Below are 18,471 nucleotides of genomic sequence, written 5' to 3' on the forward strand. Positions count from 1 at the left end.
TGTCTCTTTTTCCAAATATCAATTTACTAATATTGACCCGTTTTTAATTATGTGGAAGTTTTCAGAATTGTAAATGCTTGTAGATTTAAACTTGGTTAGAATATGAATCTCCCAAAGATGCTAAAGCCAGTGATCTTTCATATTCATTCATTCATTTATTCAGTAATTCTGCTCTTCCTGACCCTTGGTTTACCCAGCTCTCAAATGGTTGTGAAGATTAGTAACAGTGTATGTAAGATGCTTCCAGAAATTTGAAACTAAAAGGTAAACTAACAAAAAAATTGCTATTATATTTATCTGCAGTTTAATCTGGAATTTAGTACTCTATTTTACCATCAGACCTACTGTAGGACATGCAGTACTTTGCTGTTTTACTTGTGGCAGAATTCATACTTTTTCTAACAGATCTCTATGCCTGATAATGTGTGGCAATCTTAGACTTAAGCTCCACTGTTAACTCTCTCAGCTTTTTTTTTTTTTGCAAACATAAATACATGCTGTCCACCTCTAGTGTGATACCAGGCACATGACAGGAACCTAATAAAAGTTTCACTGTAAGTGAGAGTGTAGGTTGATATAATATTCTTGGAGGGAAATTAGGCAGTATCTTCCAAAATTTTAAGTTTGCATCGCCTTCATTCCAGCAATTCTACTTACAGAAATTTAGGTATAGTTGTATACATGTACAAAGATGTTCACATTGCAACCTATCTGTAACAGAGGACCAAAAAAAAAAAAAAAAAAAAAAAAGAAAAGAAAAAATGCAAAGTCCATCAATATTGTACTGATTATATAAATTATGATTCTTATAACCAGTGAGGTACTACAAAGCCACTAAAAGAATAGAATGCATATAAGCAGAAATTTACTAGAAAAAAATCAATATCCAAGATAGATTGTAGAACATGTATAGTATGCTGCTTTTATATAAAATATAGGATCTGCATTACGTACAAATATTTATATACGAGATACAGTAAGTGTGAATGTAGGCTCTTGGAAAATGTCTGAAAGAACCACGCAAGGAACTGGGAGACGGACCATTTTCCCTGTCCTATACTGCTAGAATTCCGAAGGGTACACACACGAACTCACAGACCTGCGCTACCCACCAGCCGCTGGCTAAGGAGGGCACTGCAGCCCGCAGAGTGCTGTTTACTAATCAAGTTTCTCGGGCAGCTGGCGTGATAACGTCATCTCGACGGGCCCTGGCGCACGCGCAGTAGCGAGAAGGCCTGGGAGCTGCGTGGGTTGCTGCCTAGGTGCTTCCGGTTCGGGGTCTGAGCTGGCGCGGAGGGCTCAGGGCTGGCGACTTTGGCACTCTTGGCGTTTTGTCGGCGGCATCTTGGGGGCCACATGAGCCAATGGCATCATGCCCGCGGGCCCTGGGACCAGGCACGCAAGTTTTCTGGAAATTCCTCTGCCAAGAAGAAGGGCGGAAACCACATCCCCGAAAGGTAAATCGCCTTGGCCCCTGGGTGTGGCCCTTCGAGCGCTTAGCTCCTGGGCTGGGCTTCACCTTTCGTGCGCTCTGCCTGCCGCTCTTCCCCCCGGCGGGCTTGGCCCGGCCGCCCTGCACTCGGGGACATTGACCCTCTGGCGGCTGGGTTCACGGTAGCTTAGAGGGAGAGTCAGATTTTCTGATTTCTCCCCATCGTTTTAAAGCGAGGCGCTGGCCATTGTTCCTTGGGTAAAATGCAGAGGGACTGCTTTTTCAGATGGGACTGTCAGTGTTGAGGATACCCCTTATTTACCAAAATTGAGTCCCCTTCAGTTCCTCAAGGTGTGTTATTTTGGCACAGAAAAATGTGAGTAATAACTAAGTTTGAGTGGAGAAAAACCCACCGGTACCGCCGAATTTTCCAAGAAAAAAGTTGATTTATTGTGTTTTGGGAATCACAGAGGGTTGCTTTCTAACCAGTGTCACTTGAGAGATCTACCTCTGTACATTCAAATGATTAATTCTGAGACTGCTTATATGTGCAGTGAGCTCTTTTATTCCTTGATATCTTCCTTTCCACCGTCTCACATCCCGTTAAGTCCGCTTCGTTTTATCTCCTAAATTTCTTTTGAATCTGTCAACTGTCCATCAGCATCCTAGTCCTGAACTTGCCTGTCTATTGCAGTTAGGCCCTAACTAGTGTCCATATATCTACTTCTGTTTCATTCCAATCCATTCTTCACCCAAGAAATGTTTTTAATAGGCAAGTTGGAATATTGCTCATAAACATCGCTCAAAAACATTGTTTTATGAATAATAATAATAAATAAAAACTCTTGGGCTTTAAGACCTCACAGTTTAGAATCCTCTCTGCATCTCTAGCCTCATCTTGTGCCACTTCTCTCCTCACTTTCTATGCTTCTGTTACACTGAATTAACCTTTGTTCTAACTCATCCTAACAGAAGTCAGTTCCAATATTACTTTTCACTGTGATTCCTAGCATTAAGTGAAGTTCACAATCCCTTTTCTGTCAGATTTTCTTTTAAGATATAAACTTAAAGTTTCCTAGCGGTTGAGTTTGATGGCATTAGTTGGATGAGGACTGAAAATCAACTGTGAAGTGAAAGAATTGAATTTTTAAGTATTTTGGTCAACATGCATGTATTAATGATACCTTAGTATTCAGGACTGGGCTAGGTTTTATGAGGGATACAGAAGTTCTGGCCATCTCTGGTTTTAGATAATACCTTGTTGGTTGAGACCTTTGCACTGTCTTGTTGCCTTTTATCTGTTTTCAAGATGGGGAAACAGGACGAAGGGAAGTATAGGCTGTTGAATAAGTGGAGCAGCAAAATGCAAAGCAGAAAGAAGAGGGGACCTACTGTCAAGAGCTGGGATTTCCATTTTCAAGGAGCCTGCATCCTACTTAGGGAGATAGGCTACCATAAAATTCGCTAACAAAAAATGTGTTAATAGGTGGAAAGACTATCTCCCAGTTGGACAGCGGATGCCTGGGACTCGTTTCATTGCTTTCAAAGTTCCTTTGAAAAAGGTAAGCAAAAGTTAATTCAGTATTCTTTCAGAGATCTGAATTCACCATATAGAACCCTGGTTCTCAACCCTCTCATGCTCCATTTTTTCTTTTTATAGCAAATACTTTGTAAAACCCCACTTTGTTATCCTGAAATGAAATTCATAGATAAATATGACTTAATTTTAAAGGAAAAAAAAATCAATGTAATGCTCTAACTATAAATAAAGAATAGATAAAATAATTTATAATAAAGTAATATGTATTTCAATATGTAAATATTTGGGCATGACTATACCAGAAATAAAGAGATAATCAGTTGCTTGTACCACAAATGCAAAAACTGCAAATGCAAACTGATTTAGGTGGATTATATTGTGTTAGTGGCAGGAGTTGCCGTGAGAGTGAACAGCTCTTACTAGATTTCCAAATAAAACAAAGTACAGTCTTCACTAGGTTGATAAGGTGGTTAATATCCTGGAAAACTTAATGTACATTAAAACTGCCACACACACACACAAAAGCTTTGTGTTTATTTGTAAAATACAGTTAGGTTCTGAGGCTTAGGTAATTACCAACAGTTTTTTTGAATGTTGACTAGGTTATATGGATGTTGACTAGGTTATTCAAAAGTCATTGAGGATGTGAGACATATTTGTAGGACTATTCCGAATTTAGCAAGGTGTCTAACATCCATTACCCCCACCCACTAAATGCCAATAAGACACTCACATTATCACAACCAAAAAAATAGCCTGGATGAGCAAGGTCAGAATTTCAGCCTGGAAACTGAAAATTGTTTCTGTTTGACTGAAAAAGGAATAGATGGGGAAGGTATTTGACAAATATAAAAATGATGAGTGAGTTTCCATGTCTCGTTGAACTGCCCGGCGTGGCACGAACTAGTATCAGGGAAAGCCCACCGTGAGTGTATTGGGAATTTATTTAACTTGTGACTCAGAAGTCAGGGTTCCTTTTTAACTTACTGTGTTAGTTCTTCTGCTTCTCTGGACATAAAATTAGTCATTTCATAAAGGTTAACATATGGTTCTTATTTACATCCACCAACACCAAGTATAGTGTTTGACATATAATAAATACTTAACAGATCTTTGTTGAATGAATGAATGGACTCCCAACCCACACTTGCAGTTACTGTGAATTTTCTCCTATGTTCCTCCTCCTCTCTGTGCAGTTGTCCTGACTCCTCATGTCCCTACTGCGTGAGCTCTAAAAGCGGATTCCTGAGGTTCTCCATGGGTCCCTGCTTATCACCCTTGCCTGAAAGTACATGAGCAGGAGAGAAAACAGGAAGACTTTTCTAGCTTCCTTTCCTCCACGAAACCACAACACTTTCCTTGATGATGTCATTATAAAAATTGTCTTTGAACTCTGTATACTCACGTTATTTTATTCTGTATTGGGCTTGTTTACGGCACCATAAAGGTGATTTCAAAGCTGTATGGTAGCTCCCAGTGCGGTCCCTGTTCATGCAGTGGAGTTAAGGAGGTAAATTACCACTGTGTGGCAGTGACACGTGGCTTTGGTTCCCTGGCTGTTTTATGGAAGTCACCCAAGGAAAAGCAGCCTCCGTACTTGACAGTCTCTTCTCAAGCACACTGGAATGTGAGATAGAGTATGTGAAGTGTCAAATAAATGCCATGGCATTTAGGTAGAAATGAGAACAGACAGGGTCAGTCAAGGAAGGTTTCCTAAAGGGCTTGTGACTTCAGTTAGTTTCTGTCCGTTACTTAAGTTATCTAAACTAAAATTATTTAAAGTTTGTGACTTAGGTTAGTTATCTTAGTTATTCTTCAGATAGCTGGAGATAATAATTGATCTGTCATCTCCACGTCTGCAAGAAACTAACTAGAGAAATTGTATGCCCTGTTGTTTGTTTTGTTTTATTCTGGGGGGTGGTAATTATGTTTATTCATTTTGTTTTAATGGAAGTACTAGGGATTGAACCCAGGACCTCATGCATTCTAGGCATACATTCTCTCACTCAGCTATAACCCCCCCCGCATATGCCCTGTTGCAATTAATTTATTCTTCAAAACTTTTTCAGCATTATGCAGAAGATTCAGCACTGTAAATCTGTCAAATCTTCTTAAGTTGATTTATAAATTTAACAATAGTTCAAAGTAATTTTCTGAGTTAGGCTGATTCTAATACTCATATAGAAAAACTTAAACAGCCAGTAAAATTCTGAAAAAGTAGAATAATAGTGGAAGTAAATCATCTAGCTCTACCAGATTTTAAGCCATATTAAATGTGTCTCAAATAGATAAGCAACAAGGACCTCCTATAGAGCACAGGAACTCTATTCAGTATCTTGTAATAACCTATAATGGAAAAGAATCTGAAAAATATATACTTTGCTGTATACCTGAAACGAACACAGTATTGCTTATCAACTATAAGAAGTGTTGAGGGAGCATGGGATTTTTAGGGCAGTGAAACTATTTTGTATGATACTATATGGGCGAAACATGTCATTATATATCGATCAAAATGCATAGAGTGTACAGCACAAAGGGTGACTCACAGTGTAAACCGTGGCCTTTGATAATGATGTGTTGGTGTTCGTGAATTCTCACAAATGAAGCACACTGGTGCAGAGTGTTGATAGTGGGGAAGGCTGTGTTGGGGGAAGGAGAGAGGGTCTAAGTGGGAACTCTGCGCACTTTCTGCTGTTTTGCTGTGAATTTAAAACTGCTCTAAAAACTAACCTATTAATTTTTTTTTAAAGTGTGTTGCTAGTACTTTAACCAAGCTGATCAATGAAATAGAGTGCATAAATAAGCCAAATACATAGAAGAATATTTAGCAATGAAAGCCATCTTTCCTATATGTAGATATTCAAGAAGTGTTTGTTTATAACTGGCAATACAGTGGTGGACAAAATGGATGTGATTCCTGCCTTCTGGGAGTTTACAGTCTGGTTAGGAGACCAACATGAAATAAACAAACATAGAAATAAATATTATACAGAAATGAACTTATTTTCTTCCCTCTAATACCTCTGGGAAGAAAGGATTGTAATACAGTTTGTGAATTCAGAGGAGTGGAGACCTTCCTTTGAATCTCATTATATGTTAGCATCACAGGACTTAAATAAGTGGACAATGTGATAAAGGATTGTAAGCACATTTGTTCGTTCTTATTTCATTCTCTCTGATAGAGTTTTGAAGAGAACCTTGCTCCAGAAGAACGTTTTTCTCCCTTGGATCTTTTTAACAAAATCCAAGAACAGAATGAAGAACTTGGACTGATTATTGATTTAACATATACTTGCCGCTATTATAAACCAGAGGTAAAGGGAACCCTTAATTGAAAAGAACCTTCTTTCTGATACTGTAATAATTCGTTGTAATTCAGTAGTTATCAGCTTCTGCTGAGGTAAATCCTGGCCTTCTTTCATGGGTGATAGTTCCAAAAGGGAAGCAAGTGGTTTCCTTAATTACACATATCTAATTGCTCTCTCAAAATGAGATTAAAGACATGAACTGAATTATAATATTTAGCAGTGGGCTCTGGATATGCTTAGGAAATTCTGTAAGCTTCCTTATTCTATATTTTGAAAAGGAAGCAAACTTTTAGTTAAGAATAGTAGTAGCCTAAAAGGAAAGAAAGGAACATCCGTTATGTCGTTAGCATTTATTTTAAGCAGTTGCCTGAGCATGTGTAAGTGTCACGGTGCACCGTAGTTGTTCTCTGAGTTTTGTGCTTTCTTTTTCCAATATCTTTTGATATGATACAGAAACCCATAGATTCTGTTGGCCCACGTGGGACATAACTGGTGGGAAAGAATTACCCTTTTTCTGACCTGTTCCATGGCCTTGGAAAACAGTAACACCTAATGTTTGTTAATGTTTGTATAGCAGTTTGCCATTAGCTTAGTCAGTCCTCACAGCAGCCCTTTGCTGATGAAGTATCGGCAGCACCGATGTCTCTGAGTGCTTACTCTGCATCACGCTAACAGCGCATGGACAGTTAGAATTGCTGAGTTTATGGATGATGGAACTGAGACTCAGAAAAGGAAGAACTGAAATTTGAACCCAGTTATTCCTCTTTTTTTTAATTGTGGTAAAATACACGTGAGTAATATTTATCGTTTTAACCATTTACAAGTGTTTATCATCCTCAACAAAAACTCTGTTAAACGCTAACAAGCCCATTTCCCTCGCGCCAGCCCTTAGTGACCTCTGTTCTGCTTTCTGTCTCTGCGACGTACCTGGAATAGGTACCTCCAGTAAGTGGAATCATACAATATGTGTCCTTCTATGTCTGGCTTATTTCATTCAACAAAATTTTTTCAAGGTCCATCCATGTTACAGCATTTAACAAAATGCCATTCCTTCTTATGGCTCAGTAGATTCCATTCTGTGTATATACCATATTTTGTTACTCACCTGATGATTGACACTTAGATTGTTTCCGCCTTTTGGCTATTGGGAATCATGCTGCTGTGAACACTGGTGTGCAAATATTCGTTCAAATCCCTGCTCTCGGTTCTTTCAGATGTGCGGTATAGGTGAGAGTAGAGTTGTTGGATCATACGGTGGTTTTATGTTTAACCTCTGAGAAAATGCCAAACTGTTTCCTACAGGGTCGTCTTGTTTTTAAACAATTGTCACAGGTTTTAAATGTATCCAGAAGTAGACAGAATACTGTGAGTGTTCCTTGTCTATCCAGGAACTCATCCAGCTTTCATATTTATCAGCTGATGGCTGTCGTGTTTCATCTGTACTCCTGCCTGTCTCACCCTATTCTATATTGTTTTGAAGCAGATCCCAGATATTGTGTAATGACACCTATATATTTTGGTATGTATATGTAAAATATAGGATTTTTATTCCTTAATATCATTTTTAATATTAAATATCCAGTCAGCACTCAGATTTGCAGTTGTCACCTGAATGTCATAAAAATTGTTTTTAAGAATTTTGAATTAGATCCAAATAAGGTCCGTACTTTGCTTCTGATCGTTAGGTCTCTGAACTCTTACTTAATCGATCTGTCTTCCCTTCATGCCTGTCTAACTTTTTTTCCCTCTTTGAATTACGTTTTTTAAAGAAACCAGGTAGTTTGCCTCATCTAGATTTCGATGATCGCATTGCATGTATTGTTAACATATTCTTCAATGCTTTTATTTCCTGTAGATGGGTAGTTGGACCTGGAGACTTGATCAGAATGAAGCTTGGAATTTTTATTTTTAATTTTTTTGGGGGGAGGGACTACAGTTTCATAGAAGAGGACGTGTTCTTCCGTGGAGACTTGATTGTCTCTTTCTGTGGTATACAGCAGTCACTGATGATTGACACCTGCATCCACTAACTCATTTGGGGCTTCAAAAACTGGTGAATCCTGTTGTTCCTTTTTCCCTTATTAGCAGAGTGTGTTTCTATCAAGAGAAGGTTCCCCTCATCAGCCGTTTGGCTGCCCGGTTATATGGAGGCATGATTCTCCCCTTTTCTTAGAATAAAAATGATGAGTTGGCTTTCAGAATAATGTGTTGATTCTTAGATGTCCTCCAGGAGTGACCTGTTTGTTTATTTACATGTTTGTCTGTCTATTTACTTAAGTAATTTTCTGCATTTCACTGTGAACTCCACTACAGCCAGTTTTCTAACTGAGTCCCCTGTCTTTGGCCAGTTGGAGCTTCTCAGTTTCGCTCCTGAGTCCTTTTGACATGACATGACATGACAGCTGCTTCTAGGCTTTTTCAGTGGTCAGAGCTAGGAAATGTGTTTATATGTTTGTTTTTAATGTAAAAATACATCATAGGTTCATAATGATACTGCAGAGTTTCCACTTCACCTCATCTGTGTTTTACTGGTATCTACGTTCTCCCACCCCAGGAATACCAGTTCTCAACCAGCTCTGTTTCCCAGTTCAAATCTAAGTTCTTCTGACTGTGTTCTGCTTAGATCACAGCTGCTTTATGGCCCTTGGCATGTAAGATATTAGGCAGGACTGTTTACATACATTCACTTACACTGGACTCGGCTTTTCCTTCTGTGCGCCTAGTCACCTCCCATTCTGTAATTTTAATGGAAATCAAGTGATACTTCCTGGGCAAAGCTGCTTTGAAAAAAATGACTCTTTTATCAGAATGACTGACATATTAAGTTTAATATAATCTCTTGGTTTGTTATTCTGCCTCCTCTAATTAATTTTTTATTCTTTCCCTATAAATGAAATAATATACATTTTCATGGTTTGCCTTCTAGGACTTACCAGGAACTGTTCCTTATTTAAAAATTTATACAGTTGGGCATCAGATACCTGATGATGGCACTATTTTTAAATTCAAATGTGCTGTTAATGGGTTTTTGAAAGAGAATAAAGATAATGGTGAGGTTTTTTTTTTCTCCCTTATCTGACCTTTGGTGTGCATTTTGAATGGGGTTGTGGATTTTTAATATTTTTGATATTTCTGACATTAGGCCTGTTGTGTTTGATAACGTTAAGGTGGAAATGTCATATGATGCTAATGGAAATAGGTGTTTTTCCTTTTTTGATTTCAAACCATTTGGTTTGGAAAGAGAAATAGGTACTGAACTGGTTTACTTACCTCTTTTTAAAACATTTGAATGAGAAATTTATAATAAAATAAAAATGTTCTTTTGTCCTATTTATTGGTTAAGAGTTGAGAGGTAGAAGAGAAAATTTAAGAATCTCTGCTTTTTAGCATATATAAAAGAGAAAACAGAAAGCAAAATTGTGGAGTGAGACAGACCCCTAGAAGCAAAACAAAACAGAGTGGACCAGGGGAGTGTAATCTTCATCATATGTGTTTAAGATAGTTCTGCTGGGTTGTTTTTTTTTTTTTCCCCCACTTTGGGTGCCCGTGAGGAAGGACACTACAAACTCTTATTCTTCAGGCAGGAAGAACTTAAAAAGGCTGGTGTTTTCTTGTTCTGCTTCAAGATCTACCTTACTCTGTTGAAAGTAGATCTGAATAGCTTCTGAATTTTAAAGATCCCCTTGCCTTTTTCTGGCATCTAACTATCAGAAAGAAGGTGATATTTGCCATATTTTAAGATGGAGGAATCTTGTCTTTGGAAAGCCACTGATCCACAGGACAAAGTACTCATTTTGCCCTCTTTTTAAATTTAGCCTGAGGAGTGTACACTTTATTAAATAAACCTGATAGATAGTGCATATTCTGTGTGTATATAAAATGATATACATGTACACAAAACAGCGAGTAGGGGAGGCAGATAGAGGTGGAGGTGGGAAGATACGGGATAGGAGGTGAGAGAGGGACTAGAATTTTAAGATAAATTTTCAAACTGTAACCTGGTGGCCTAATGCAGGCACTAGCTCTTAAATATCTTAAGCCCTATTCACAGGTCTTCCCTGTACTTTTAAAACTTGGGAGGCTTGGCCTGGCCTGGGATAGCAGGGTGTCTACAGAGGAGGTAGATGATCTGATTTGTATTAACTGTAGTCGCAGAAACATTACCTCTTAGATGTTAGGGTGTAGCTGCAGGCTGCTCGCTTCTTCCAGGCTCCTTTGTGTGGAACTGTTACTCAGTGTTCTCTCTGCTCCGGGAGGGCCAGGAGATCCTTATGAGTGCGTGAGAACACGCCTGTAAGTCTTGATTGTTCCCACGTTGTACCGAGGCTGGCCCCCTGTTGGTCTTGTGCCTGCGCTGGGCTGACTTCACTGTGCTCCCTGCCATAGCAGTCTCGGGACCTGGCTTATGATCCATTTTGGCTACCGCTGCTGGAGCCCCTCCCACAGATGCCAGGCTCACCGATGAAGGAAGAGGAGGACGCTACGCTGTCCACTCCCCAGCACTGGTAGTGACTCAGGAAATAAACTGAGTTAGTAAACCTCGTGAGCCTCTGAGGTTTGCTGCTAGGACACGGGGAGACAGAGGTGAATGGTAGTCTGTTCATTAGAAGCTTAGTTATCTAGGAAGATAAACATGTAGTAACTGTGTGTCACTGTGTGTTACTACATGTTTATCTGTGGGTTGATTATAATAAAAGGATTAAGTGCAGCAGGAAATTGGAGGCGAGACCGAGGAAGGCCTGACCGAGGAGGTAGCAGTTGAGCTGGGCTTGGGGGAAGAGGATTTTGCCAGAATGAGGACAGGACATCCCAGGTCTTGGGAAGAAGGCACAGGGCTTGAGCTTGTGCTGCGGAGGGGCAGCTCCGGTCTGCCTAGAGGGGAGTGGGAAAGGGCGAAGAATTCGTACGTTCATTTTCAGCACGTTTTTATATGACACCTTCTGAGTTGAAGGCACTGTGCTAGGAAGTAGGAACAGGACAAAGTTCTGCCCTTGCGTACTTTACATTCTAGCTGGGGAGAGAGAGAAATTAATAAGTAAATACACGGAGTGTCAAGTGGTGATACGTGCTTTGGATAATAAGTGAAATTTGAAAAGGTGAGGGAATGTGGTAGGTGATCAGGGAAGGCTTCTCTATTAAGATGTCATTTGAGCAGAGCCTTAAAGAAAGTTAGAAACCAAGCTATTGGGCATCTGGGGGGAAGGGGATTGCGAGGGTCTGCAGGTGGGAGGGAGTGTTCTAAAGCAGCGAGAACAGTAGGTGCAAAGTCCCTGAGGCACGACTGTGCTTGGCACGTTTGAGGAATAGTGAGGAGACCAGTATGGCTGGACAGGAGAGTGAGCGAGGTCAGAGCAGTAGAAAATGGGATCCGGGAGGTTGGCAGGGGACAGGAGGCAGGTGGCTCATGTAGGTCCTTGTTAAGTCATGGTTTGGACTTACAGTTCAGTTGGAGAGACAGATTGATAAAGAGGTCTAAATGCTGTGCTAAAACTTTGGGCTTCATTCTGTGCTAAATGAAGATTCTTAAGGAAGGGAGCAGCCCAGTCAAGTTTATATTTTAGAAAGATGACATCTCCCATATGGAGGAGCAGTCGAAATAGAAGAGATTAGAAGTAGGGAGGTAGTAATGAGTAGTGCCTTCCTGCCAGGCACCATCTAGTCCTAGACATAAATTTTGCAGAAATCAACTACATGTTCTTTTTTATTCCTCATTTTTTTTTTTAAATGAGGGACTGAGGAATACTATGACGTAGTTGGGAAAAGTTGAGACTCGATTCTGGTCTTTGTTCTGTTTGCCTGCGGTGCAGTTTGGACTTAGTCTCCATGTCTTACTTTCCATTGCCAAGTAAGAACAGGGCTGTTCACCCGAGAACTGGACAGGCACGTAGACCTGTGGTGTGTGAGGGGCAGCAAACGAGAGAAAGGGTGGAAGCGCTTTGGGAACTTAAGAATATTTCAGAAACCGTTTGTTCTTTTTTAATATCAAGTATTAAAAGTGAAGGCAGGGGAGAGTAGAGCTCAGTGGTAGAGTGTGTGCGTAGCATGCATGAAGTCCTGGGTTCAATCCCCAGCACCTCCATTAAGAAATAAATAAATAAACCTAATTAATTCTCCTCCCCTCCAAAAAAAAAATTTAGCAATAAAGGAATAAAATTAAAAAAAAAGAAAGAAAAAATTTTTAAGTGAAGGCAATCCATTTGTTTCACTCAAAAACAAATGTCATTCTTCTTGCAGCCTGTTTTTCCCCCCACTTCCTTATTTCTATGGCCAAGTCAGTTCCTGTGGGGCATTCCATATTAAGACAAATGGGTTTGTTTCAGTTAGTGCCTGACCAGACCTTCTCCAGTTTATGCCATTGCATCTAATTGGAGGCTGTGCAAAATTTCCCAGAGACAATGAATTTTGGCTTTACGTTAATTCTTTATAGTGTGTTCCTGCAGAAATACATTTTTTTTTCAGGTTTGTCCTTTCAAGATAGTGGTATTGTTGTGGTAACTAATAAATGCTATTCTTCAGGAAATTATATAACTTGTTTTTAGTGTATGCACTTCACTCATTTAATTCCATATTGCCTGTTTTGTAGACAGACTTATTGGTGTCCACTGTACCCATGGTTTGAACAGGACTGGCTACCTCATCTGCAGGTGAGTTGCCAACCCCAAGAGGCAGATCATGTTTAAATTGCCTTGTTTACAGTAGTAATGTAAGCTAATGTAAGCTGAATACAAAAAATGCAATCAATATAGAAATATATGAAGAAAAAAGTCATCCTGCCCCCACTCATATATTACCACCAGTAACAATTTAGCACATACTTTTTTCAGACTTAAAAAATACAAATATAATCTGCAGGGGATTGGTTCCAGGATGCCTGCTTCCCCCTCATGGATGCTAAAGTCCTCAGACATTCAGATCCCTTCTGTAAAATTGTATAGTCTAGTCGGTGATTTGATGGTGTAATACTTAGACATTCTGGTTCATAATTTAATACATGGTGGACATCTTTCTATAAAAATATTTGGAGGCCTTGTTCTCTTTTAAAGGCTGCATGTTTCCTTTGCTTACCAATGAATATAACGTTTGAAAGTTTTTAATATTTTAAAACATTGAAGTAATGAACATTCCTATGTGAGCATCTTTGAATATATATGCTATTGTCTCAGATAACTTCACTCAGAATAGAACTTTTGAATCAAAGAATTTACACCCTTATGCTTTTTGTGGCTGTTGGTACACCGTATCAATTTATGTTTGTTCATTCAGAAAATATGTATTGAGCATCTGTTACGTTTAAGCACAGTGCTGGGTGCTGGCAAGAAGACTTGTGAAATTTTGTGAGCAAAGACTTGACCTGCCCTTTGTGAGTTCTGACAGTCTAGAGCGGGAATAGATATTCAAGAATCACACAAATGCACATAGAATTACGACTCTGACAAGAACCCAGGAGAGGGACACGGTACCTGTCAGAAATGCATATTAGCAGGACGGTTTGACCTCATCCTAGAGGTCAGAGGTATTTGGGGGGATGTTTGACATCTGACATCTGGTGGAGGAGTCGGTATTTACCAGATAGGGACATTGGAGAGAGATCTCTGGGCATAAGGAACAGCACGGGGCCCTGTAAGAGGAAGCACACGCTGCGAATGGAACTGGCCAGGAAGGCGGGGCTCTGGGGGATTGAGGGTGTCATTAAAAATGCAGCGGGAAGTGAGGATAGGAGCTGGATCATGCAGGCTTATGTTTCAGGTTTTAGACTGTATCTTAAGAGTTAAAGAAAACCATTGACCTTTTTATTATGGAGGATGAGCTTGTGGAACATAATCAAATTTGCATTTTCAACCTATCATTTTGCTACTGAGTGGAGAATACACTGCAGGGAGAAAAAAAAAATGGGAGAGCAAGGAAGCGAATTAGGAGACTTTTGTAGAAATCGGGTGTAAGGTGGCTTGGACCAGGGTGTGGCAGCCACTTGGGTGAAAGGATGTGGATGTATTCTAGAGAGAGTTAGGCAAAATTGTCAGGGCTTGGCGATGGGTGAGGAGGAAGCAGCTCTTGGTCATGGCGATCGCTAGCTTCTCCTGTGGTTGGTTAGATGGTGTTTTTTAGATATGATGTTGATATTTTTCCCAATTTGTCTTTTATTTGTTGGTTCTCAGTGCATACTCTGTCATACTGTCTCCTTTTTTTTAGTTTACAAAGCATTTTTTTTAATTGAAGTAGAGTCAGTTATAATGTGTCAATTTCTGGGGTACAGCACAGTGTCCCAGTCATGCATATATGCACATATATTCGTTTTCATTTTTTTATTAAAGGTTATTACAAGATATTGAACATAGTTCCCTATGCTATACAGAAGAAACTTTTTTAAAAATCTATTTTTATATATAGTGGCTAACATTTGTAAATCTCAAACTCCCTAATTTATCTGTTCCTCCCCCTTCCCCCCTGTAACCACAAGATTGTTTACTAAGTCTGCGAGTCTGTTTGTGTTTAGTTTACAAAGCATTTTGATCAAAGCTGACTGCTGTCAGTTATCAGATACCTTTTTAACATCTGTCAGTTTGGTTCTGTATTTTATTCTCTTTCATTTATTAATTAAGTTGTTGTGTGAATATAAATAGTTATATTAATAGACTTTCTAGAGTTGAGTCGTTCTTGCATCCTTGGCATAAAGCCTTTTTGTCGTCATGGTGTATCAGTCCTTAATAATCATTGATTAGATGTGCTGATATTTTCTTAAAATTTTTATATCTATATAAAGTAAAATTGGACCTTTTTTGCAAAAATTTGATTTTTTTCTTTTTATTTACAAATGACTCAAATTATGTTGTTTTGTTAGATACTTGATTGATGTAGAAGGCATGAGGCCAGATGATGCAATTGAATGTAAGTATGAGGGTGTCACTATTATTCCCTTTTTATAAAACTTGAAGGTAGAAATGTAGATGGATTTCTCAAATTTTGGAAAAAAAGAAAGTTTGTAATTCATTTGTTCTGACCTTTTACCAAAAGTCTCTGTATCTGGAAATAGCGAGATATAACAGCCTGACTAATCAGTTGGTGGATTTCAGCTTTGATCTGCTTTCGCTGGGAGAGGTTTGCTTTTTGTACAGTTATTTCTAACAGTTCATCCACTCCTCAGTATTCAATAGGTGCCGAGGACATTGCTTAGAAAGACAAAACTACATTGAAGACCTTCGAAATGGTCCCATGAGAAAGTAAGTCGCATTTTATGCATGGTAGCTGTGGTCAGGGAGATGTAGCTTTGTATCATTTAAGTTGCATGTAACCATTCTTCTTGTAGTTTGTTCACTTGCTCTGGGAAACCTGAACAAATAGGAATGGGGGGAGGACAGGATTGTTACTTTCATGGGCCAAAATGTAGTCACTAAATTGACTGCTAAATTTGGAAACCAGTAATATTGTGTGGAAACACTCTCTTTGAGGAATCAAGATTCCAGTATATCCAGATCAAGTGGTTTTGAAGACTCAGCACATATGATGGGACCAGTCCACACCACTTACAGGTCTGTTAACCAAGGACCTAGGTATAACCTCCACTGGACCCAAGGTTACCCACCACCTTCTCGGCATTTCTACACCAAGACCCAGGATTTTCAGCAGTCAGTAAGGTATCTCTGCTTTCCTTGTTTCTAGAATTGAAATAGAAATTAATATTATAAACTAAACAAATACATTATGATAATAGTGAAGAATTAGTGTTTCCTTGCTGATCAGTGTCAACCAAGAGGTACCATTTGCTACATATTTTGCATTTAGGGCTGGAAAATCAAGTATAGGACAGAGAATATGGACTTTTCAGAGGCAACTGGGAAAAGGACTTAGAAATTTGTATGGATTATTGAGCTTGGTCTAAGCCAGCAATCTGACGCGCTCACCGGAAGTGAGCTCGTATTCTTAGGCTACGATAGTAATGGTATAGTTTTCAGAATAAGGAAGGTTGTTATTTAAGGGTAAACACAAATTGTAGGGAAAGCAGTAAAATTTCAGTAGAGAAATGTGTAAAGGAGTTGAACACATAAATCACATAAAGCTCAGTACAGTTAAACTAGCAAGGTACTATTCTTTGCCTGTTAATTTAGCAACTGTTTCTGATAAGACAGCCCAGGGTAGTGGCTGTCAGGTTGGACCTGCATTTGCATCCTGGCTCTGCTCTTCACCCTCTGTGTGATCTTGGGTAAGATCTCTAAATTTCTATTTTCTCATCAGTCAGATGGAAACTTTAATAACATTATATGTAAAAATTTTATCAATATATAGCTTGGGATTGTTGTTGTAAATTGCATTGTAAACTTTTAACTTTCAAAAAGATGTTGGCATTTTTATTGTTTTGGGGGGAGGGTAGGTAATTAGGTTTGTTCATTCATTCATTCATTCATTCATTCATTCATTTTAACAGAGTTACTGGGATTGAACCCAGGACCTTGAGCGTGCTAATCACGCGCTCTACCGCTGAGCTCTACCCTCCCCCTGGCATTTTTAGAAGTTGTAAACATTTTAAAAAGATGGTGCTTGTGTTGCCAGTGGCACTGGAAATTGATATAGCTCCTTTGAAACATAACTGTCAGAGCCATAAACATGCTCATACACGGTATGAGCTCACATGCTCACACTATGTTGAGACTAAGCAAATCCTTCAAAATATGGGAAAAGCTACATTTAAATCATTCAGCACATTTCTCAAACTCCCTACTATGTATCAGACACTGGACTAGGTGCTCAGGATACAGTGGTATATGTTCTGAGACATTAATCCCAGCATGATTTACAGTAGTGGAAAAATTGGCAGCAGCTTGTATTTCTAACAGTGAAAAATAGCCAAGTAAATTATTATATCTATACTGTGATAATTTTATAAAGCCATTGAAATTGATAGCTCACTTACGATAAGTGAAAATAACAGGTTATGATTCAACAGTCAGAAAAGATACTAGGGAGAAATACACCAAAAGGAGGCGTGAACCAGTTTAATTAGATTAAGTAGGATGGAGGAGGGGGGCATGCTTACTTGTCAGATTTCCAGATTTGCTTTTGTATGATCATATTAGATTTTCCTGATCTTGCTTTTGAAACAATTAAATTTTAATTTTCCAAATTTGTTGTACATGCCATGGCTAGAATCTCTACATTTTATAATTGATTTATCTGTGTATTTATTTGTAAAGTGAAAGCAAATTTCTGTTTTCAGAAATAAATAGCTTCTGTTTCATATCATCCCTTCCAGACTTGGAAAGTATCTGATGAGAATAGTGCAGGCATTTATCTCTATAGGGAAAGGTGGAAAGACTTCTGGGAAACTACAGTGTGTCAGGGTGTTGTGGTGGGTAATTTAAATACATCATCTTAAATTTACCTTCAGAACAACGCAGGAAGATGGGAATTGTTATGAGCTCCATTTTATAAAGAACTAAGAAATCCAAAGATTAAGCAATTTTGCCTGCTAAAATCACACAGGTAGAAAACAGTAGAACCAGAGTGTCTATGTATTATTTTATAAAGCTTATATATTTTATTAAAGCTAAGAATAGTCCATTACTTTTGTTTTGTTTAAGAAGATTTTCACAGAATCAGAACATTTACCAGAGAGGCCATATTCCTCCTCCTGGTCCCCCTGGAGAGAAGTATTTTCAAAGGCGGTACTCTTGGAACGTAAAGCCAAATGCCAGTCCAGCAGCCCAGAACAGAAGGTTACGGTATCCTGGCAGTTACTGCAGACTACCCTACCCGGCCTACTGTGGATGGACGGAGTGACACAGACCTACCCTGGAGATCTGTCTGGAGACACAGGACTGAAGACAGCTGGAGGGACTTTTTATAAGATCAGGTCAAACGAGGTTTATAATCTATTTTATTGCTCCCTTAGGCATTCATGCTTAAGGGAAAATTGTGATACGCACCTCTTTGCTGGTAACTTTGCAGTATTTACAACAGTGAAGAAAATAATCTGTCGTTCCAATTTTAAATTTTTTTAAAGGAAGATGACATTTTAGAATTAATAAAAGTAATAAAGAACTTCCCTCATAAATTATTTTTTAAAATTCTGTTTTCCTTTACTTTGTATTTCCTTCTTTTTTTTCCCATGTATTTCCTTCTGACTAGAGTTGTGCTATTGGTGTGTGTGTGCAGAAATGTTTGGGGTTTTTGTCATGTTCTATTGATCCAGTGAT

The 18,471-nt window shown here is 38.9% G+C and overlaps 1 protein-coding gene across 4 annotated transcripts; it reads left to right on the forward strand.

The window, feature by feature from the left end:
• Window positions 1-1,218: 1,218 nt before the first annotated feature.
• Window positions 1,219-18,332, forward strand: DUSP11 (dual specificity phosphatase 11). 4 transcript variants are annotated; one of them, XM_006176127.3, is made up of 9 exons: window positions 1,219-1,457; window positions 2,919-2,994; window positions 6,158-6,289; window positions 9,210-9,333; window positions 12,867-12,927; window positions 15,123-15,169; window positions 15,426-15,501; window positions 15,730-15,915; window positions 17,857-18,332. In XM_006176127.3, exons 1-9 carry the CDS (start codon window positions 1,357-1,359, stop codon window positions 18,053-18,055), a joined length of 1,002 nt encoding a protein of 333 aa, XP_006176189.2. In that variant the 5' UTR covers window positions 1,219-1,356; the 3' UTR covers window positions 18,056-18,332. The 4 variants fall into 4 exon arrangements, with proteins under 4 accessions (XP_006176189.2, XP_032353782.1, XP_032353783.1 ...); XM_032497891.1 differs by having other exon boundaries at window positions 17,860-18,329; XM_032497892.1 differs by lacking the exon at window positions 17,857-18,332 and adding an exon at window positions 16,387-16,658.
• The last annotated feature ends 139 nt before the right edge of the window (window positions 18,333-18,471 follow it).

This window comes from Camelus ferus, chromosome 15 (assembly GCF_009834535.1).
Source record: "Camelus ferus isolate YT-003-E chromosome 15, BCGSAC_Cfer_1.0, whole genome shotgun sequence".
Classification (NCBI taxonomy): Eukaryota; Metazoa; Chordata; class Mammalia; order Artiodactyla; family Camelidae; genus Camelus; species Camelus ferus.

Bases quoted from the DNA above. Each gene is read 5' to 3' on its own strand.
- DUSP11 (XM_006176127.3), top strand. From the start codon at position 1,357: ATGAGCCAATGGCATCATGCCCGCGGGCCCTGGGACCAGGCACGCAAG. The intron at 9,334-12,866 runs GTGAGGTTTTTT...CCTGTTTTGTAG, and splicing joins GAAAGAGAATAAAGATAATG to ACAGACTTATTGGTGTCCAC. The intron at 15,170-15,425 runs GTAAGTATGAGG...TCCACTCCTCAG, and splicing joins GCCAGATGATGCAATTGAAT to TATTCAATAGGTGCCGAGGA.